The sequence below is a fragment of the Stenella coeruleoalba genome (genome assembly GCF_951394435.1).
Source record: "Stenella coeruleoalba genome assembly, chromosome: 12".
Taxonomy (NCBI): Eukaryota; Metazoa; Chordata; class Mammalia; order Artiodactyla; family Delphinidae; genus Stenella; species Stenella coeruleoalba.
The window spans coordinates 77,892,301-77,915,643 of record NC_137158.1 but is presented as its reverse complement, the minus strand read 5'-3'; the positions used below and the strand labels follow the sequence as shown (position 1 = coordinate 77,915,643).

Below are 23,343 nucleotides of genomic sequence, written 5' to 3'. Positions count from 1 at the left end.
CTTGTCACAGGCCTGGTGGCCCCGTCCCTACTTGATGGAGCATCCTGAGGCTAGTACAAATCGGTGAAGAGGTTCCGTGGGTTTCCATCACAAATCTTTTAAATCCAACCTAAGCACACAGCTAGTTTGGATCTTAGAATGACTGGCTCCTAGAAGTGCCTTGGATCTCTCACTGGTCTAGGAGGCAGGTGCCTTGCAGGTTTTATCTGCATTGGTGCACGAAGCTGCTACTACGGCATGTGTGTGTGTGTGTGTGTGTGTGTGTGTGTGTGTGTGTGTGTGTGTGTGTGTGTGTGTGTTGGGAGGTGTGAAAACATATTTTGCAGGGCCTCTACCTTTATAAATAATTTGAAGAGCCAAAAGTCAGTGTGCTAGCCCGATTCTGGAGGGCTGATAGGATCAATCACTTACTGGGTGGTGCTGTGGAATTTAAGACAATTGCGGAAACAGAATCAACCCTACAAAGATGAGTTCTGGTGGTCTCTGGGCATCTGGTCGACCTCACTAGCTGGTGAAGGGAAAGCACCTCGGTTGGGAGCAATGGGCACAGGGCGCACATGGGCGGCTCCTGGCTACTGCCCGGAGGTGGATTGGCAGGGCCCTGCCCCCTTGCCAGAGCCCTAAGGGCATGCTGGGACACAGACCATAATCTTTGACTCTTTCGGATTCTGGAGGCTGCACTCGGGCATATACGCCTGCCGCAAGAGATGCGAGGGAGCTTCGTGCCTCCCTAAGGGGCAGGTCCAGCAGCCCTTTCGGTTTGGTGCAGGTTCTTCCAGGACGTAGAAGAGGCAGATTGTTGGTGATCGCTTACAGTTTGCCACCTGCTTGTTACTTTGGTAAAATGATCCTTTGGGAATAGAGAATGACATTGTTGGCTGAAAGAAGGGTTTTTTTCCCCCCCTTAGATTTGTTAGATTTTATGTCTAAACCTTGATTGTCAGGGCTGACAGCTTACGTGGGAATGCAGGAGAGTAAGGAAGAAGCCTGCCAGTCTCCTCAGATGATGGATCACGGCATTTCAGTGGTGTTGAAAATAAAATAATTTTATTATAGTTTCTGTTTTAAAAAAGTCGCAGCTCTTAAAACCATCTGTCAGATTATTCTCAAAGTTGAGAGACTGCAGAAAAGAAATGCAGTGAAATGAGTGGAAAAGTTAAAGATAAAAAAGAAAATAAATGACAGAGGAAGAATGAGACTTTTAAAGCATGTAGGAGATGGATTGGAACAGAAGACAATAGAGCTAAAATTAAAAAGGAAAAAGTTTGAAATAATTTGGATAAATATTTCCATTTTGTAAATTTCCTGGACAAAGTAACAACCCCAGGCCAGCCCACCCCATACATCCCTGCAGGTGTACTCACAGGAAGGTCATCTTGCATTTTGCTCCCTTCCCTCCTGCTCTGCCTTAACAAGAGATTTCCTGCTAAGTAGCAAAGCTAATGGATTGTTTCATGTCCTTTGCTTTTATATCTGAGCAAAGATGAATTTTCTCTCCTGCTTCCCGTGGCATCACTACGATGGACAATCACTTAACAGAAGATGCTTACAGACAGTTCTCATTGTTAGTTAAGTGTACACTTTGTTGTTACATGTTTTCCATGCTTTTCGATGATCGAGACTTCTGCCTCTAGAATGACCTGCATCTTCTGGCTCCGAAGAGCTCTAGTTTTTGGATTAAGGATAATGCACATTGTTTGCCTCATGGATTGTCCATAAATCCATTCACTGTTCTGAGAATGTCTTGTCAAATGCTAACACTGTAATGTTAAAGGATAAACATGTGAATTAATCTGTTGGTGTTTTAAATTTTCAGTTTTGTTGTTTTCACGTAAGGCTCTATGAAAAAGAGAATAAACCTGGCTCATAGTTTCTTTTAATTGGAAAATTATCTCAAAATCACAATAAATTGTATTCTTTTAAAAAAATCTTTAAAACAGTAGGCATGGTACTTGTTTTGCTGCATCATCCCAAAGATTATAATGTTCACTGAGGGATAATCAAGACAGTTACTTTTGGATCAACTGAACCTATAACTGCCTTTAGTGAGTTTTTTTTTTAAAGATTTTAAAAAAAATACCAGTTATTCTATCTACTGTCTGCTTTATCAATAGTGCCTTTGTTGCATATTGGTATTCTTGGTTTATTTTCTGGTTTTAAAATGATACAGGACCAGAATCCATATTTCTGACTTAACTGATTTACCAAACAGTTTCTAAAATAAATTCCTAGAATGAACTTTTGTTTGTGTAAAATGAGAGGGACTGATTCTTCACCAGTGTCTTAGTCAGTTTGGGCTTCTGTAACAAAATACTCTAAACTAGGTGGCTTGTCAACAACAGAAATTCATTTCTCACAGTTCTGGAGTCTGGAACTGGCATTATGGTGCCAGCACGGTCAGGTTCTGGTACAAGCCCTTTTCTGGGTTGCAGAGTGCTAACTCTTCTTCTTGTATCTTCACATGGTGGAAAGAGTGAGCTGGCTCTCTGACGCCTTCTTAAAAGGGCACTAATCTCATTTATGAGGGCCCCTGCCATTATGACCTGTTTACCTCCCCAAGGCCACACCTCCAAATACTACCACACTGGGAATTAGATTTCAACATACGAATTTTTCAGGGACACAAACATTCAGTCCATAACAACCAGTATATATTAAGGAAAAAATCTCTTCTTTGAAATTAGCTTTATTATGCATTTGGTAATGAAATGTATTTCTACTTTTCAGTTACAGAGCTTATCAGAAATACATTTTATGTCATTGCACTAACTTAAAAAGTATTAATAACCTCAGTGTTTTGGCTAAGTCTCATGTTGTGGTGTGTTAAGGAATTGTTCTTTAAAGAAGGTAACTGTCTCAAATATGACTGAGAAAACTATTCCCTTAAACTCTGAAATATGGTATCAAAAATGTCTAGAGGAGAGTAGGTTAGGGAGTTTAATCCACCTCCAAGTGTGAACGCTATTTTATTTGATGAAAACTGCTGTCACCCTGGCTCAGACCCTTCAGTTGTGTGCTAAGTCCATTAGGAAGAATAGTTTTCTATAACAAAGCTGTTTCTAGGTAATTGCTCCCATTCTATGTAATTGCTACCTCTTTTTGAGCATCCACGTGTTTCCCATATGAGATTTCACTTAATTCTCACAAAAACCCTATCAGCTGGTTATTATCATTTCTGTTTAAGAGATGAAGCTCTTACCATTTATAGAAGTTAAGTGATTTTCCTAAGTTTCCACATTTAGCAAGTGGCAGAGTGAAATCTGTTTGACCATAATCCATGCGTGTGCAGTAGTTTTAAAGCTTTTTTTTTCTTTTTTTGGTTGTGTACCCATAAAATAATATGGAAACCCTATGTGCTCCTTCACAGTTTAAATCGTCACTTAGAATTTTTATCGTATGTTTAAATAGATGTGAAAGATGTAATTTCTGGCATATTATAAATCTTCATAGTGAAAAAGGTAAAATTTCTCTTTAAATATAACTTAGGCAATATAAACCGAAATCTGACATGTCTTGCTATTTTTTTAAAGTAATCTTTGAAGTTTTACATAGCTCTTTTTTTTTTTTTTTGCGGTATGCGGGCCTCTCCCTGTTGTGGCCTCTCCCATTGCAGAGCACAGGCTCCGGACGTGCAGGCTCAGTGGCCATGGCTCACGGGCCCAGCCGCTCCACGGCATGTGGGATCTTCCCGGACCGGGGCACGAACCTGTGTCCCCTGCATCGGCAGGCGGACTCTCAACCACTGCGCCACCAGGGGAGCCCTACATAGCTCTTTTTAATTTTTTCCCCTGGAGCTCATTTTCTCATTCCAGTACTCCATAGATTTTTGTTCAATTATATAATACTTTTATGCTTGAAAATTTACTGAAAATTTATTGATAATCATTAATAATAATTAATAAAATTATTATTAATAATTTATTGATAATTATGTAATACATTTCAACTATATATATATTTAAAATTAAATTAATTTAAAATATTTGAGGTGACATAATTCTTTAAGCCATAAATGATTTCATTTGGAATGAGTTATTATTATAATTCTTATTGGTACATAACAAACAATATGAATGTTACACATTTTGATGGATAATGATAACTACAAGAGGTAAATTTTTTTTTTAACATCTTTATTGGAGTATAATTGCTTTACAATGGTGTGTTAGTTTCTGCTTTATAACAAAATGAACCAGTTATACATATACATATGTTCCCATATCTCTTCCCTCTTCAATCTCCCTCCCTCCGACCCTCCCTATCCCACCCCTCTAGGTGGTCACAAAGCACTGAGCTGATCTCCCTGTGCTATGCAGCTGCTTACCACTAGCTATCTACCTTACGTTTGGTAGCGTCCATGCCTCTCTCTCGCTTTGTCACAGCTTACCCTTCCCCCTCCCCGTATCCTCAAGTCCATTCTCTAGTAGGTCTGTGTCTTTATTCCTGTCTTACCCCTAGGTTCTTCATGACATTTTTTTTCTTAAATTCCATATATATGTGTTAGCATATGGTATTTGTCTTTCTCTTTCTGACTTACTTCACTCTGTATGACAGACTCTAGGTCTATCCACCTCCTTACAAATAGCTCAATTTCGTTTCTTTTTATGGCTGAGTAATATTCCATTGTATATATGTACCACATCTTCTTTACCCATTCCTCTGTCGATGGACACTTCGGTTGTTTCCATCTCTGGGCTACTGTAAATAGAGCTGCAATGAACATTTTGGTACATGACTCTTTTTGAATTATGGTTTTCTCAGGGTATATGCCCAGTAGTGGGATTGCTGAGTCATATGGTAGCTCTATTTGTAGTTTTTTAAGGAACCTCCATACTGTTCTCCACAGTAGCTGTATCAATTTACATTCCCACCAACAGTGCAAGAGGGTTCCCTTTTCTCCACACCCTCTCCAGCATTTATTGTTTCTAGATTTTTTGATGATGGCCATTCTGACTGCTGTGAGATGATATCTCATTGTAGTTTTGATTTGCATTTCTCTAATGATTAATGAAGTTGAGCATTATTTCATGTGTTTGTTGGCAGTCCGTATATCTTCTTTGGAGAAATGTCTATTTAGGTCTTCTGCCCATTTTTGGATTGGGTTGTTTGTTTTTTTGTTATTGAGCTGCATGAGCTGCTTATAAATTTTGGAGATTAATCCTTTGTCAGTTGCTTCATTTGCAAATATTTTCTCCCATTCTGAGGGTTGTCTTTTGGTTTTGTTTATGGTTTCCTTTGCTTTGCAAAAGCTTTGAAGTTTCATTAGGTCCCATTTGTTTATTTTTGTTTTTATTTCCATTTCCCTAGGAGGTGGGTCAAAAAGGATCTTGCTGTGATTTATGTCATAGAGAGTTCTGCCTATGTTTTCCTCTAAGAGTTTGATAGTTTCTGGCCTTACATTTAGGTCTTTAATCCATTTTGAGCTTTTTTTTGTGTATGGTGTTAGGGAGTGATCTAATCTCATACTTTTATATGTAGCTGTCCAGTTTTCCCAGCACCACTTATTGAAGAGGCTGTCCTTTCTCCACTGTACATTCCTGCCTCCTTTATCAAAGATAAGGTGACCATATGTGTGTGGGTTTATCTCTGGGCTTTCTATACTGTTCCATCGATCTATCTTTCTGTTTTAGTGCCAGTACCATACTGTCTTGATTACTGTAGCTTTGTAGTATAGCCTGAAGTCAGGGAGCCTGATTCCTCCAGCTCCGTTTTTTGTTCTCAAGATTGCTTTGGCTATTCGGGGTCTTTCGTGTTTCCATACAAATTGTGAATTTTTTGGTTCTAGTTCTGTAAAAATTGCCAGTGGTATTTTGATAGGGATTGCATTGAATCTGTAGATTGTTTTGGGTAGTAGAGTCATTTTCACAATGTTGATTCTTCCAATCCAAGAACATGGTATATCTCTCCATCTATTTGTATCATCTTTAATTTCTTTCATCAGTGTCTTATAATTTTCTGCATACAGTCTTTTCTCTCCTTAGGTAGGTTTATTCCTAGATATTTTATTCTTTTTGTTGCAGTGGTAAATGGGAGTGTTTTCTTGATTTCACTTTCAGATTTTTCATCATTAGTGTATAGAAATGCCAGAGATTTTTGTGCATTAATTTTGTATCCTGCTACTTTACCAAATTCATTGATTAGCTCTAGTAGTTTTCTGGTAGCATCTTTAGGATTCTCTATGTGTAGTATCATGTCATCTGCAAACAGTGACAGCTTTACTTCTTCTTTTCCAATTTGGATTCCTTTTATTTACTTTTCTTCTCTGATTTCTGTGACTAAAACTTCCAAAACTATGTTGAATAAGAGTGGTGAGAGTGGGCAACCTTTTCTTGTTCCTGATCTTAGTGGAAATGCTTTCAGTTTTTCACCATTGAGGACGATGTTGACTGTGGGTTTGTCATATATGGCCTTTATTATGTTGAGGAAAGTTCCCTGTATGCCTACTTTCTGCAAGGTTTTTATTAGAAATGGGTGTTGAATTTTGTCAAAAGCTTTCTCTGCATCTATTGAGATGATCATATGGTTTTTCTCCTTCAATTTGTTAATATGGTGTATCACGTTGATTGCTTTGCATATATTGAAGAATCCTTGCATTCCTGGAATAAACCACACTTGATCATGATGTATGATCCATTTAATGTGCTGTTGGATTCTGTTTGCTAGTATTTTGTTGAGGATTTTTGCATCTATGTTCATCAGTGATATTGGCCTATAGTTTTCTTTTTTCTTTTCTTTTTTTTTTTTTTTTTGCGGTACGCGGGCCTCTCACCGTTGTGGCCTCTCCCGTTGCGGAGCACAGGCTCCGGATGTGCAGGCTCAGCGGCCATGGCTCACAGGCCCAGCCGCTCCGCGGCACGTGGGATCTTCTCAGGCGGAGGCACGAACCCAGGTCCCCTGCATCGGCAGGCGGACTCTCAACCACTGCGCCACCAGGGAAGCCCATATAGTTTTCTTTCTTTGTGACATCCTTGTCTGGTTTTGGTATCAGGGTGATGGTGGCCTCTTAGAATGAGTTTGGGAGTGTTCCTCCCTCTGCTATATTTTGGAAGAGTTTGAGAAGGATAGGTGATAGCTCTTCTCTAAATGTTTGATAGAATTCGCCTGTGAAGCCATCTGGTCCTGGGCTTTTGTTTGTTGGAATATTTTAAATCACAGTTTCAATTTCAGTGCTTGTGATTGGTCTGTTCATATTTTCTATTTCTTCCTGATTCAGGTTTGGCAGGTTGTGCATTTCTAAGAATTTGTCCATTTCTTCCAGGTTGTCCATTTTATTGGCATAGAGTTGCTTGTAGTAATCTCTCATGATCTTTTGTATTTCTGCAGTGTCAGTTGTTACTTCTCCTTTTTCATTTCTAATTCTATTGATTTGAGTCTTCTCCCTTTTTTTCTTGATGAGTCTGGCTAATGGTTTATCAATTTTGTTTATCTTCTCAAAGAAGCAGCTTTTAGTTTTATTGATCTTTGCTATCGTTTACTTCATTTCTTTTTCATTTATTTCTGATCTGATTTTTATGATTTCTTTCCTTCTGCTACCTTTGGGGTATTTTTGTTCTTCTTTCTCTAATTGCTTTAGGTGCAACGTTAGGTTGTTTATTCAAGATGTTTCCTGTTTCTTAAGGTAGGATTGTATTGCTATAAACTTCCCTCTTAGAACTGCTTTTGCTGCATCCCATAGATTTTGGGTCATCGTGTCTCCATTGTCATTTGTTTCTAGGTATTTTTTAATTTCCTCTTTGATTTCTTCAGTGATCACTTCGTTATTAAGTAGTGTATTGTTTAGCCTCCATGTGTTTGTATTTTTTACAGATCTCTTCCTGTAATTGATATCTAGTCTCATAGCGCTGTGGTCGGAAAAGATACTTGACACAATTTCAATTTTCTTAAATTTACCAAGGCTTGATTTGTGACCCAAGATATGATCTATCCTGGAGAAGTTTCCATGAGCACTTGAGAAAAATGTGTATTCTGTTGTTTTTGGATGGAATGTCCTATAAATATCAATTAAGTCCATCTTATTTAATGTATCATTTAAAGCCTGTGTTTCCTTGTTTATTTTCATATTGGATGATCTGTCCACTGGTGAAAGTGGGGTGTTAAAGTCCCCTACTACGAATGTGTTACTGTCGATTTCCCCTTTTATGGCTGTTAGTATTTGCCTTATGTATTGAGGTGCTCCTATGTTGGGTGCATAGTTACAATTGTTATATCTTCTTCTTTGGTCGATCCCTTGATCATTATATAGTGTCCTTCTTTGTCTCTTCTTTTTCTTTCTTTCTTTTTTAACATCTTTATTGGGGTATAATTGCTTTACAATGGTGTGTTAGTTTCTGCTTTATAACAAAGTGAATCAGTTTGTCTCTTCTAATAGTCTTTATTTTAAAGTCTATTTTTTCTGATATGAGAATTGCTACTCTGCTTTCTTTTGGTTTCCATTTGCATGAAATATCTTTTTCCATCCCCTTACTTTCAGTCTGTATGTGTCTCTAGGTCTGAAGTGCGTCTCTTGTAGACAGAAAATATACGGGTCTTGTCTTTGTATCCATTCAGCCAATCTGTGTCTTTTGGTGGGAGCATTTAGTCCATTTACATTTAAGGTAATTATCAATATATATGTTCCTATTCCTATTTTCTTAATTGTTTTGGGTTCGTTATTGTAGGTCTTTTCCTCCTCTTGTGTTTCTTGCCTAGAGAAGTTCCTTTAGCAGTTGTTGTAAAGCTGGTTTGGTGGTGCTGAACTCTCTCAGCTTTTGCTTGTCTGTAAAGGTTTTAATTTCTCCACCAAATCTGAATGAGATCCTTGCTGGGTAGAGTAATCTTGGTTGCAGGTTTTTCTCCTTCATCACTTTAAATATGTCCTGCCAGTCCCTTCTGACTTGCAGAGTTTCTTCTGAAAGATCAGCTGTTAACCTTATGGGGATTCCCTTGTGTGTTATTTGTTGTTTTTCCCTTGCTGCTTTTAATATGTTTTCTTTGTATTTAATTTTTGAGAGTTTGATTAATATGTGTCTTGGCATATTTCTCCTTGGATTTATCCTGTATGGGACTCTCTGTGCTTCCTGGACTTGATTAACTATTTCCTTTCCCATATTAGGGAAGTTTTCAACTATAATCTCTTCAAATATTTTCTCAGTCCCTTTCTTTTTCTCTTCTTCTGGAACCCCTATAATTCGAATGTTGGTGCGTTTAATGTTGTCCCAGAGGTCTCTGAGACTGTCTTCAGTTCTTTTCATTCTTTTTTCTTTGTTCTGCTCTGCAGTAGTTTTTTCCACTATTTTATCTTCCAGGTCACTTATCCGTTCTTCTGCCTCAGTTATTCTGCTATTGATCCCATCTAGAGTATTTTTAATTTCATTTATTGTGTTGTTCATTGTTGTTTGTTTCATCTTTAGTTCTTCTAGGTCCTTGTTAAATGTTTCTTGCATTTTGTCTATTCTATTTCCAAGATTTTGGATCATCTTTACTATCATTATTCTGAGTTCTTTTCCAGGTAGACTGCCTATTTCCTCTTCATTTGTTAGGTCTGGTGGGTTTTTATCTCGCTCCTTCATCTGCTGTGTGTTTTTCTGTCTTCTCATTTTGCTTATCTTACTGTGTTTGTGGTCTCCTTTTTGCAGGCTGCAGATTCGTAGTTCCCGTTGTTTTTGGTGTCTGTCCCCAGTGGCTAAGGTTGGTTCAGTGGGTTGTGTAGGCTTCCTGGTGGAGGGGACTAGTGCCTGTGTTCTGGTGGATGAGGCTGGATCTTGTCTTTCTGGTGGGCAGGTCCACGTCTGGTGGTGTGTTTTGGGGTGTCTGTGGCCTTATTATGATTTTAGGCAGCCTGTCTGCTAATGGGCGGGGTTGTGTTCCTGTCTTGCTAGTTGTTTGGCATAGGATGTCCAGCAGTGTAGCTTGCTGGTCGTTGAGTGAAGCTGGGTGCTGGTGTTGAGATGGAGATCTCTGGAAGATTTTCGCCGTTTGTTATTATGTGGAGCTGGGAGGTCTCTTGTGGACCAGTTTCCTGAAGTTGGCTCTCCCACCTCAGAGGCACAGCACTGACTCCTGGCTGCAGCACCAAGAGCCTTTCATCCACACGGCTCAGAATAAAAGGGAGAAAAAGTAGAAGAAAAAATTAGTAGAAGTAGAAAGAAAGAAAGGAGGGAGGGAGGGAGGGCAGAAGGAAGGAAGGAAGGAAGGAAATAAAGAAAGAAAGAAGATAAAGTAAAATAAAATAAGATAAAATATAATAAAGTTATTAAAATAAAAAAACTTAAGAGAAAATAAAATAAAACAAAAAAAAAAACCGGACGGATAGAACCCTAGGACCAATGGTGGAAGCAAAGCTATACAGACAAAATCTCACACAGAAGCATACACATACACACTTACAAAAAGAGGAAAAGGGGAATAAATCATACATCTTGCTCTCAAAGTCCACCTCCTCAATTTGGGATGATTCGTTGTCTAAAGGAGGGAAGGAGGGAAAGAAGCAAAGAAAGAAAAAAGATAAAATAAAATAAAAATAGAGTTATTAAAATAAAAATTAATTATTAAGAAAAAAAATTTAAAAAACCAAAAAACGGACAGGTAGAACCCTAGGAAAAATGGTGGAAGCAAAGCTATACAGACAAAATCTCACACAGAAGCATACACATACACACTCACAAAAAGAGGAAAAGGGGAAAAAAATCATAAATCTTCCTCCCAAAGTCCACCTCCTCAATTTGGGATGATTCCTTGTCTATTCATGTATTCTACAGACATCAAGTTGATTGTGGAGATTTAATCCGCTGCTTCTGAGGCTGCTGGGAGAGATTTCCCTTTGTCTTCTATGTTCTCACAGCTCCCAGGGGCTCAGCTTTGGATTTGGCCCCGCCTCTGCGTGTAGGTCGCCGGAGGGCGTCTGTTCTTCGCTCAGACAGGACGGGGTTAAAGGAGCCGCGGATTCGGGGAGGGAGGGGCACGGAGTGCGGTGCGGGCCTGCGGCGGCAGAGGCCAGCGTGACGTTGCGCCAGCCTGAGGCGCGCCGTGCGTTCTTCCGGGGGAGTTGGCCCAGGTTCCCGGGACCCTGACAGTGGCGGGCTGCACAGGCTCCGCGGGAGGGGAGGTGTGGACAGTGGCCTGTGCTCGCACACAGGCTTCTTGGTGGCGGCAGCAGCAGCCTTAGCGTCTTAGGCCCGTCTCTGGGGTCCGCCCGTTTGGCCGCGGCTCGCGCCCGTCTCTGGAGCTCCTTTAAGCAGCGCTCTTAATCCCTTCTCCTCGCGCACCAGGAAACAAAGAGGGAAGAAAAAGTCTCTTGCCTCTTCGGCAGCTCCAGACTTTTCCCTGGACTCCCTCCTGGCTAGCCGTGGTGCACCGACCCCCTGCAGGCTGTGTTCACGCCGCCAACCCCAGTTCTCTCCCGGTGCTCCGACCCGAAGCCCGAGCCTCAGCTCCCAGCCCCGCCCGCCCCGGCGGGTGAGCAGACAAGCCTCTCGGCCTGGTGAGTGCGGGTCGGCCCTGATCCTCTGTGCGGGAATCTCCCCGCTTTGCCCTCCGCACCTCTGTTGCTGTCTGTGCTCTCCTCCGCGGCTCCGAAGCTTCCCCCCTCCGCCACACGCAGTCTCCGCCCACGAAGGGGCTCCTAGTGTGTGGAAACCTTTCCTCCTTCACGGCTCCCTCCCACTGGTGCAGGTCCCGTCCCTATCCTTTTGTCTCTGTTTATTCTTTTTTCTTTTGCCCTACCCAGGTACGTGGGGGGTTTCTTGCCTTTTGGGAGGTCTGAGGTCTTCTGCCAGCATTCATTAGGTGTTCTGTAGGAGTTGTTCCACGTATAGATGTATTTCTGGTGTATCTGGGGAGGAAGGTGATCTCCGTGTCTTACTCTTCTGCCATCTTCCCGGAAGCCCAAGAGGTAAATATTTTTTATTGAAAATGCATTGTTTAATGACATAGATGAAGCTTTCCTTCTAATTATGTAACATACCCATGAATATTATTTACTTCTAGAATGAGAGTTCAGAACCAATTTTAATCCTATTATTGTTTTTTATGTATGCTGAGCACTTAAAACTATTTTTCACATAAATAAATAGATGGGAATGGAGCACTTTTTGGACTCCTTCCAAGGATATGCCAAATATTATGGTAATTTATCACAACTACTTTTTTTTTTTTTTTTCGATACGCAGGCCTCTCACTGTTGTGGCCTCTCCCATTGTGGAGCACAGGCTCTGGACGCGCAGACTCAGTGGCCATGGCTCATGGGCCCAGCCGCTCCGCGGCATGTGGGATCCTCCTGGACCAGGGCACAAACCCGTGTCCCTTGCATCGGCAGGTGGACTCTCAACCACTGCGCCACCAGGGAAACCCACAGCTACTACTTTTAATGGTTAAGAGACTTAAAGTAGATTTTTCTTCAATTTTGTTGAAAACAAAGAACTGGAAACTTAACTTACAATGTTATTTGTTACCCTGTCGTTAGGCTCTTATATGTTTTTAATACCTGGGAACTATACAAAAATTCTTTATCAAGACATACCAAATAACTACTACTTCTTCCTTTAACTCTTTCACTCATGGGCACCTTGCTCAAACTGACATTCTCAGAAAGGTTGGGAAAATGGAAAAATAATTACTTCCAAAGCACTTTTGCCAGCAGTATTATTATTTTTCATGAGTTACTTTTATGGTGTGCTTTATAAATATTTTTATCAAATCTTGGAGCTACATATTATTTATTATTGAATCATTCTGGTGAAATTTTAGATTTTATATATGTCCACTACCTCAGGGAACAAAGTACCGAAACTCCAAAATCATTAAGTAAACACTCCCATAGCCTCCACAAAGGTACATTCATTCCTAGGTCCCCTCACCTATGCTTCCTTGCACCAGTGATTGCATATTATTTCTACCCACTTGCTCTTTGATTTGGGAGGTTTGACATCAATCAACACAGTTTTATTTCCATATTCTTCAGATTGGGAAGATTTCTCATGGGATATTCATGACAGTACTATTTCACTAAATGAAAAAATTTGTAATTCATAGGTTTTCTTTATGGAAACTCATCTATAGTTTAGTACTTTCATTTTTTTGTATTTTTAATTCATTTGCTCAACAAATGTCTATTTAATCGCCTGGTATACAATGACTGTGGATATAGCAGTAAACAGATAGAAAAGGTAAGACAGAGTGCCTGCCCTTAGACAAGTTATACTATAGTGGGAGGTCAGATGTTAAAGAACTAATTGCAAAATTAATAATTCTGTACAACTCTGAGACCTTCTATAAGTAAAAGATAAGGTACTATGAGGGCAAACAAAAGGAGATTGATCTCTAATAAGGATCATGGAAAGCTTTCTTGACTAAATGATATTTGGTCTGAGTGTTGAAAGATTAGATGGTGTAAGTCATCTTGGCTAGTGACTGTTGAAGAGCATGCACAAAGGTTCTGAGATTGGTAGAAACATGTTTAAGGAATTTAAAACATATCTAGTGAGTCAGGGAGATGGAAAGAAAGAGACATGGAAATGATCCAAGTTGAGGTTGGAGAAGGAAGCAAAGGGCTGGTAGTACAAAGCCTTCCTTTCATAATTTTGGTCTTTATCTCAAGACTCAACAGCTATTGTAGAAGTGTAAGGAAAGAGATGAATAGTTAGATGTGCATTGAAAAAACAGGACTCTGGGCAAGAAGGAAAGCCAGGACATCAGCTAGGATGTTCCTGCAGTGGTCCAATTGCTACGGTGGTAGCAATGGGTAGAGACAGAATGGATGCATTTAAGAGACAGTCAAGTGGTAAAGAGGTACAATATGTACAAGGGAAGTATTCCTCGAGTTCCAAGGAAGGCTTAATATCAGTGACTGAAGAAGTGTATTGTCTACCTGTCCCAATGCTTAGGAGAAGACTTAGAGGTGAATTTTTCCCTTTGTCTTCCATCATCTCCTGTCAATTCTGTGCTTGTTTTACTACTAGAAAGCTGGCTGAGTGAAGGGGTTTAGGTTTCCACTGAAAAAATAAAGTTGCCTGAGGGTACAGTCTAAGCTGTGTGCCTCACTGGGCTAGAACATGGGGCATAAAGAAGACTGGGTCTTGGCCTCTGCCTTTTTGACATTCTCATTGTCAAACCAGGGAGACCTGTCCAGAGCATCATGGTACAATACCAAGGCCATTAGGAGTTAGTGGGGAGACTTTGAGGGAGCCAGGATAATATTGTGGTGGTTAAGAGAGCAGGCTCTGGAGTCTGGGTTTGAATTTGGAAATACCTATTTACTAACTTCCTCCTCTAAATTGCCTTATCTAAGACATGGGACTAATAATAGTATATTATTCATAAAGTGGTTCTAACAGTAGTATAGCATGATATATTAAATCATCCATTGGCCAGGCACATAGTAACTGCTTAATAAATGCAATCAATTTATGTTATTATAGGGGAGGGGCCAATTAGCCATCTGCATAGAGTCAGGAAAGGTTACACTGTGATCCCTTACAACTTATTTAAAGAGTATATATAATTGACCTTTAATAAATGCTTGCTTAGGTAATGAGTATGTTTTATGACAATAAAATAATTTATTGAGCATTTATTCTATGTTAAGCCCCTTATAAAGGGCCTTATAAAGATATTTTATAGATATAGATATTTTATAGATATTTTATAGATAAAGAAAATAAAGATATTTTCTCATTTAATTCTTATCTGATCCTAAGAAGAAAATACAATTCTTATCCACATTTCACAGATGGGAGTCCTGAGGTCTCAAAACATCAGTTATTTGCCCACGATTACAGAGTAAAAGCTGTATTTAAGCTGGGATTTAAGTTCAGTCCAGACCAATTCCAAGCTTCGCTTTTAACTTCTACAAGTTCTGCAAGCTTCTTTACCTAAAAGCGCTGCTGAATTAAAACTAGCTTTTACTTATTATGTACTTGCTCAGTTGATTGATACGAAAAATACATTAGTATACAGAATCAAAAAATATTCATAGTATTTTACCTGAACATCTTCATTTTATAAATAAACACTTATTGTAGGAAAATAAATAGGTATGGGAATAAAAAATAACTTCTTATTATAACTCATAATTACTATACACATTTTGCTGTGGATTTCTTCAGACGTTTTTCCCATTGCATTGATGTTTGAGTTGTATGTATGTAAACCCACATTTTTATAATAAAAATTGAATGAAGTTAAATCGCACATATTTTACCCTACTTTTTCATTAAGAATTATTGAAAACTCAGTAGTACTAAGCATGGTTGATGGCACATAGTAAAGATGCAGCAAATGTCAGCAGCCGTTGTCACCACTGTCATCAACATCATCTTGCCCTCCAGTAAGGCTGTAATAATTTGACATCCCAACAACAAATTATTCTTTTCACCACACCTCCAGCAAACTTGGCTTCTGACAATTCTTTTGTGTATGCCAATCTTGAAGAATGAAAATGGAATTAGGCTGTTGTTTTACTCTGCACATATTTTATTACTAATGAGATTAAACATTAGTCATTTTTATGTTTTGAATTTTCCTTCACTTGCTATTTTATTCGTTCTCTATTTTATTTTTTTAATTTTTAGTTTTTTTTCTTGAAGTATATTTGATTTACACTGTTGTGTTAGTTTCTGGTGTACAGAAAGGTGATACAGTTATACATATATATGTATCTACACATATGTATATATAGTTTTTCAGATTCTTTTCCATTGTAGGTTATTATAAGGTATTGAATCTAGTTCCCTAAGCTGTACAGTAGGACCTTGTTGCTTATCTGTTTTATATGTAGTAGTGTGGATCTGTTAATACCAAGCTCAGTTTATGATGGAGGATGTTCTGCCTATGTTCTCTTCTAGGAGTTTTAAGGTGTCCTGTCTTATATTTAAGTCTTTAAGTCATTTTTCGTTTATTTTTGTGTATGTTGTGAGGGAGTGTTCTAACTTCATTGATTTACATGCAGCTGTCCAGCTTTCCCAACAACACTTGCTGAAGAGACTGTCTTTTCTCCATTGTATATTCTTGCTTCCTTTGTCGAAGATTAATTGACCATAGGTGTATGGGTTTATTTCTGGGCTATTCTGTTTCATTGATCCATATGTCTGTTTTGTGCTAATACCATGCTATTTTGATTATGTAGTTTTGTAGTATTGTCTGAAGTCTGGGAGTGTCATGCCTCTAGCTTTCTTCTTTTTCCTCAGGATTGCTTTAGCAATTCTGGGTCTTTTGTGGTTCCATATAAATTTTAGGATTATTTGTTCTAGTTCTGTGAAAAATATCATGGGTAATTTGATAGGGTGCATTGCATTAAATCTGTAGATTGCTTTGGGTAATATGGTCATTTTAACAATATTAATTCTTCCAATCCAAGAGCATGGGGTATCTTTCCATTTCTTTGAATCATCTTCAGTTTCCTTTATCAGTGTTTTATAGTTCTCAGTGTATAAGTCTTTCACCTCCTTGGTCAAGTTTATTCCTAGGTATTTTATTTTTTTTTGACATGATTTTAAAAGAGGTTTATTTTTTTTTGACATGATTTTAAAAGAGGTTTTTTTTTTTTTCTGACAGTTCATTTCATTTCTGTGTTTCCTGTACCTGAATATGTTTCCTTCTTTAGGTTTTGGAAGTTTTCAGCCATAATTTCTTCAAATACTTTTTTGGTCCCCTTTTCTCTTTTTTATCCTCTGGGATCCCTGTTATGTGTAGATTGGCATGCTTTTTTTTTTTAACATCTTTATTGGAGTATAATTGCTTTACATTGGTGTGTTAGTTTCTGCTTTATAGCAAAGTGAATCAGCTATACATATACCTATATCCCCATATCTCCTCCCTCTGCGTCTCGCTCCCACCCTCCCTATCCCAGCCCTCTAGGTGGTCACAAAGCACTGAGCTGATCTTCCTGTGGCACGCTTTATATTATCCCATAGGTCTCATGTTGCTTTCATTTTTTTCATTTTTCTTTCTGTCTGCTATTCTGATTGAGTGATTTCCATTATTCTATCTTCCAGATCACTTCTTCTCTCTTCTGCATTATTTAGTTTGCTATTTGTTGCATTTAGCTCAGTTTTCATCTTGGCAATTGAGTTGTCTAATTTTAATTGTCCTCTTTATAGTTTCTACTTCCTCATTACAGTGATCCACACTTCTATCCATAGTCTTTCTTAATTTCTTCAGGATTTTTATTACTTCCTTTTTGAACTTGGGGTCTAGTAAACTGGAGAGGTCTGTCTCATTGTTTGTTCTTTCAGGGGATTTCTCTTCTTTTAATTGGGAATGGTTTCTCCTTCATTTTACTTATATTTCTCTGACTCTATTAATTTAGGAGAAGCAGTTATCTATTGTGGTCTTGAAGGGCTGTTTTTATTTGAGTCTAATATTTTTAGCGTCCTGTATGAGGCTAATATTTTTCGTGCTAGGGCTTTTTTTTTCGGTATGGATGCCTGCCACATCTTTCCTCAGTGTGTGCTGGCCATTATCCCCTTGATAGAGGGTGTGATTGATGTTGTGGTGGCCAAAGCCTGCACTGGATGTTGGAGGGGTCTCCTCTTTGCTCCATGGTTGTCATAGCCCTGTCGGGGGCAGGGCCTGCTCCCCACTTATTGGAATAGAAGCCCTCAGATCTGGTTCTAAGCTGGGCGCACTCTCGCTGGGAAAGGGACTGGCGCACTCTCGCTGGGAAAGGAGCCAGTGGGTATTCCCCTGCAGGAGCCGTCCACTGAGACGTGTGCTCTGTGATGTTGCCTGTCACCCTTGTGCATGCTTACAAAGCGCACTGTTGAAACTGCCCTCTGCCCCATCTCAGCAGAGGAAAAGCTGGCAATCAGGCTGCAAGTCCCTCAGGCGCTGCGCTCACAAATCTGCCAGTGGCGTAAATCTGTGGAAGTCACACGCCCACCAGGAATCAGTTCAGATTTCAGCCCCACTTCTGTGTGTGGGCAACCTGCAGGTGTTTGGGTGCGCCCAGAGCTTGCAGAGTTGGGGCTGCACCCGAGCAGGCTGAGAATGAGGCTGCTGTGACAGGGCCATGCCCCTCCCTTTGCACTAGCGGTGACAATAGGGCTCCTATTTGCCCTCACACACCGCCAGCTGTGACCTGGACCACTCCTGAGGCCCTTGGGGCTGTCTCTGCATGGCCTAACTGAATCTTCTCCCTGGGTTTGTCTGCTGAAGCCCGAGTATCAGAACCCAGCTGCCACCGGCGAGCACTCCAGCAGGTATGCGCTTCAGGCTGGGCATGCAGTGAGGTGGCCAGGACCTTCTGTGCAGGTCTCTGTTTGTCCTGCCTTCTACAAGCTGGCTGCTGCACTCACCTCTGAGCCCCTGAAGCTTCCTATCTGTCCTTGCTGATCTCCCAGCCAGTGAAGGCGGTTCCCAGGGTGAGGGAACTTTTCACAGCTCCCTCCAGGGGTACAGGTCCCGTCCTGCTTCCTTTTCTCCCCCTTTCATCCTACCCAGTCATGTGGTGGTCTTTCTTGCAGCTGTGGCTGTATGAGACCTTCAGCCAGCACTCAGTGGGTGTTCTGTGAGAACTGCTCCACATGTGATAAAGTTTTGATGTATCTGTGGGAGGAGGTGAGCTCCACGTCCTTCTATTTCACCATCTTCATCTCCCAGTCTGCTTATTATTTTCTTATTGGTGAGTAAGGACTCTTTATGTTATGATTCTCATGTATTAAATGTATATTGCAGATATTTTCATCAGCTTGTGGTTTGATTTTCTATTTATATTTTAGTGTATTTTTTAAACAAGTAATTTAAAAATTAAGTAATTAAATTGGTTGGTCTTTTTATTGTGGTTTTTCTCTTTGGCATTTTACAAATAAATGTTTTATTCATATTTATGTAATATAAATATGGCATTTTTGACATATAAAAGCGGTATACATCTTTCAGAACTTGGGAACCATTGGTATAAGAAATAAAGTCACATGGGGTTTGGATCTGCATTTATGGTGTCACTGGGAAGAACTGAAAAGCTCTTTGCTTTGGGGAGAGTTTCAGTGGCTTGTGGATGTTTACCAAGTTTCTCGCTTGTCAAAGTCTGAAGATATGAGATTTTTTTTTCTTTTTGTTTTCATCTCCTTTTCTTGAAACCAGAGTGTCTTGTTTTTCAGGTAATCCACTACAAAGTGCAATACATCAAAAGGGGCTCATCTTTATATTAAAGTTGGGACTTCTGAGGCAGAGGGATTAGTTACATTTTTGAAATTGTTAAATTAACACAATCAGAATAATAGTAATGGATCAAATATTTCTGCATCTTACATTATGTTGTTCATCATGAAGATGAAAATATTTTCACTTTTCAAAGATATACGTTTATGTATTATACAATATTAAGTAGATAAAAAATAGATACATCTTGGCTGTAGACTTGAAAAAAATATTGACAAACTTGCAGATGAAATTCTGGCTTATTTTATGAACTCAGTTTTTAACAGTGGGCTTATTCTGGATTAAAAGGCCATGTAATGAATCACTTTTGTTGTGAAATTCATCAATCAAAATAGAAATGCCCTTCTTCCCATCAAAGAGATATACGCTTTTATGAACAATTTAATTCCACATTTAACTGAAAATCCTTCTTTTCTTCTAGTTTTTGTTTCTATCAATTTGACATCATACATGGCTACTGATGGCAGTGATCTTGTAAGTACCCTTTGGAATACTTCAGACTTGAAATATTAATTGTCAGTTTGATGAATGAGTAAAAAATTATGTCGATTTTAAGTTTGGCTAGCTATTTATTGTCCTCCATTTGGTTAGTCACAATGGAATTAAATGATCCTCTTGTTAGAGTCTGAGGGTTTCTTATGATCACCAAGCATTTGTTTAAGACTCCTAGCTATTTACTTTTTTTTTTTTTTTTTTTTTGCGGTACGCGGGCCTCTCACTGCTGTGGCCTCTCCCATTGCGGAGCACAGGCTTCGTACGCACAGGCTCAGCGGCCATGGCTCATGGGCCCAGCTACTCCGCGGCACGTGGGATCTTCCCATACCGGGGCACGAACCCGTGTCCCCTGCATTGGCAGGCGGATTCCCAACCACTGTGCCACCAGGGAAGCCCTCACTGTGGTTTGGTCAAGGACAAAAGCAAATGGATGTCACAGATCTGTAAAGATAGAGTCAGGGAGACTCAGGTTCAGAAAAGCCAAAGTTTATGAGAAGTTTTAAAAAGAAAAAAATGCATGGGATTATAAGCATATGTGTCGTGTATGTGTTATGTGGAACAAAGATATGAAAAGAAAGAATTAGGACTGTTGGATCCTTGAGAAAGGTAATGGAGGGTTTAATTATTACACTGCTTTGCTTTTTCTGAAGAAAAAATGTAGTCTTCCAGCTGGAAGGAGTTTATCTTATATGTTTAAGAGAATGGAAATTAAATAATAAGAGACCACCTAAGGACGTTAAATGAATAAGTTCGTTCATTCATTCATTGAGACATTCATTTAATGCTCACTGATTACCTCTCCTGAGTTTATCAAGTGTCAACCACTGTAATAGGTGGGAATTGGAGATTTAATTGTGACTTGAAACAAGTTAAAATCTCCACATCTTATAAAAAAAAGTATAGCCTTGGGTTTTGGAACAAAGATGGCAGATGTGATTACCAAAGGACTAACATATCGTTCTGTGGCCCCCAATCTATAGCTATTACTGCTGTAATAGGTAACCTGCTTCCCCTTGGTCCTGGGCACAAGTGGATTCTGTTCTTCTTGGTGGGAACTCTGGCTCTTTATGGGTCTTTCTCATTTCATGAGCCATTCTCCACTCCTAGACGCAATCAGCTCAGCTCTCCTTGTGTGTCTATTTACCTGTTATTTTTATCTCACAGCCATCAGCATCTGGGCAGTACTGCTTAATGTCTCTCTTAAGCATTTCTTCCAGCTGCTTTTCAGTGGTTACCCTACTTTATCTTTCCATTCAGAAAATTAGTTCAATTTTCTGCTGTCATTTGTTCTCTAAATAAAATGTAGCACAGGAGACCTATTTTTATGCTAGGTAGTTTCTGTAGGCGTGACACATTTGGCCTAATCGCATCCCGAATTACACCTCATTTCCACTAAACTAACATGTATTGAGCTACATGTGCTGAGCTCTCTGCTTGGTGCTGGGGTACGAAGAGGAGAAGCTGACCACCTGGTCGGGGCAGGGTGATGTGGTGAAGTGGTGCTAATAAAACTGTTCAAGAAAGTAGATTCTAAGCATCTGAAATCTCATTATAGTATATTATAGTATAGCATGGTTAAAAGCATTGCTCTTTTTTTGTTAAGCTGAGTTGCTGTTATCTGCTGGTATTCTTTTCTTTCCTCCGGTTTTCTCTCCTCTGAAGAGAAAGAGCAGAATTTTCAAAGCTAAAGCTTCACACAGAATCAAAAAGTATTAACTCACCAAGTTCTGTCTGTTTTCCCTCCTAAATATTTCTCCGTCTTCGCAGATGAGACGCTTGCCCTTCCTTCTGTTCACTGGGCTCTTTGCCTCTCTCTGCACCTGCTCTCAACTACCCCACCCCCGACTACTCTCCGCCGCCTCACAACAGCCAGGGTGGATTTTCCTAACTGCAGATGTGATTTTGCCACCCTCCTGCTTCTATCTGTTCAGTGGCTTCGCTTGGCTCTCAGATGAACTTCATACTTTCAAACATAACTTACATGACGTGGCTTGGCCACTCTGAATGTGGTGACCACGTCCAAAACCTACCTGCACTCGGTGGTCAATGCCTCCTGGCTTGTACCTGCATCTCTGTATCACATCCTCTTAGGCGCAGGTCTTTATCTGGAGGGCCTGCCCTGACTCCCCAGTTCTAGGTAAGCACTGTACTGGTGTGCAGACCTCATTATCCTTGTTCAGCTCTCTTTCGTCTGGGTTTCACTGGAAGCTGTGTTAGAACTTGCTTGCCATTGAATCTCTGGTCCTTGGCACTTAGTAGTTGTGCAGTAAGTGGTGGTAATCACCTGTAGGATCCGGGTCACCTGTAGCTTTTTGGGAAATTTTTAACATAAACGATTAAATTTGGTACAATCGCTAAACATCCATTTGTGTAATTCTTGATGTTTATAAGGCTTTCCAGACATTATACTGTGGTGATTAAGCATTACACACCAAATCCGTATGGCTTAGTTTTATGATTAGTTTCTTTTTTTTTTTTACATCTTTATTGGAGTATAATTGCTTTACAATGGTGTGTTAGTTTCTGCTTTATAACAAAGTGAATCAGTTATACATATACATATATCCCCTCCCTCTTGCATCTCCCTCCCTCCCACGCTCCCTATCCCACCCCTCTAGGTGGTCACAAAGCACCGAGCTGATCTCCCTGTGCTATGCGGCTGCTTCCCACTAGCTATCTACCTTACGTTTGGTAGTGTATATATGTCCCTGCCACTCTCTCGCTTTGTCACAGCTCACCCTTCGTGCCCCCCCATATCCTCAAGTCCATTCTCTAGTAGGTCTGTGTCTTTATTCCTGTCTTACCCCTAGGTTCTTCATGACATTTTTTCCCCCTTAAATTCCATATATATATGTGTTAGCATACGGTATTTGTCTTTCTCTTTCTGACTTACTTCACTCTGTATGACAGACTCTAGGTCCATCCACCTCCTTACAAATAGCTCAGTTTTGTTTCTTTTTATGGCTGAGTAATATTCCATTGTATATATGTGCCACGTCTTCTTTATCCATTCATCCAATGATGGGCACTTAGGTTGCTTCCATGTCCTGGCTATTGTAAATAGAGCTGCAATGAACATTTTGGTACATGACTCTTTTTGAATTATGGTTTTCTCAGGGTATATGCCCAGTAGTGGGATTGCTGGGTCATATGGTTATGGTTAGTTTCTTATTAAAATAAATAGATAAATAAATAATAACGACCAGCATGTGAATCTTAAGGCTTGGTTAAGAAACTTCTCTGGTCTCAGATTTTAGTAACAACATTCTACCTAGAGAAGGAAAACAGCCTTAATCTAATGATGACAAGGCTCAGAGGGAAGGTACACATCATCTCTTTTACCATCGTACATAATTCTTTTACCTAAAGCTTTCAGGGATTACTTTCAGGAATTGCTCTAGTGGGGAAGAAATGTCAGAATCATCTTAGATCAAAACTTTATGACAGTGTTTTCTCGAAAATTGTTTAAAATAAATTTACTTCAGTAAATATTGCCTGGAAAAAATGTCAAGTGAAAACTTTTTCCTGAAACGAAAGTCTCTGCGTATAAATCATGGTTACATTGCTCAGTTTTCTGCTGATTAGGACAAGCTCACTGAACGTGAATGGACATTTGCTTCTGGCCCTGTGGTCACTGGGTTATCTGCTGTTGCGTGGACTGTCATCTGTGTGGTGATCTAACAGCAGACTGGGCCCCGATGTGTTTCTTCACAA

The 23,343-nt window shown here is 39.7% G+C and overlaps 1 protein-coding gene across 4 annotated transcripts in view; it reads left to right on the top strand.

Annotated features, from left to right (window-relative positions):
- The window catches only part of IPCEF1 (interaction protein for cytohesin exchange factors 1), a 124,622-nt gene that overhangs the window by 14,416 nt on the left and 86,863 nt on the right, over window positions 1-23,343 (top strand). For 2 of the 4 annotated variants that reach the window (XM_079939052.1, XM_079939055.1), the window contains exons 1-3: window positions 11,756-11,869; window positions 18,438-18,595; window positions 19,556-19,608. In XM_079939052.1, coding sequence (XP_079795178.1) covers window positions 18,448-18,595; window positions 19,556-19,608 — 201 coding nt within the window. In that variant the 5' untranslated portion in view covers window positions 11,756-11,869; window positions 18,438-18,447. Of the gene's footprint in view, window positions 1-11,453; window positions 11,459-11,755; window positions 11,870-18,437; window positions 18,596-19,555; window positions 19,609-23,343 lie in introns of those variants that run through there. The other 2 variants (XM_079939053.1, XM_079939054.1) reach the window with 2 other exon arrangements.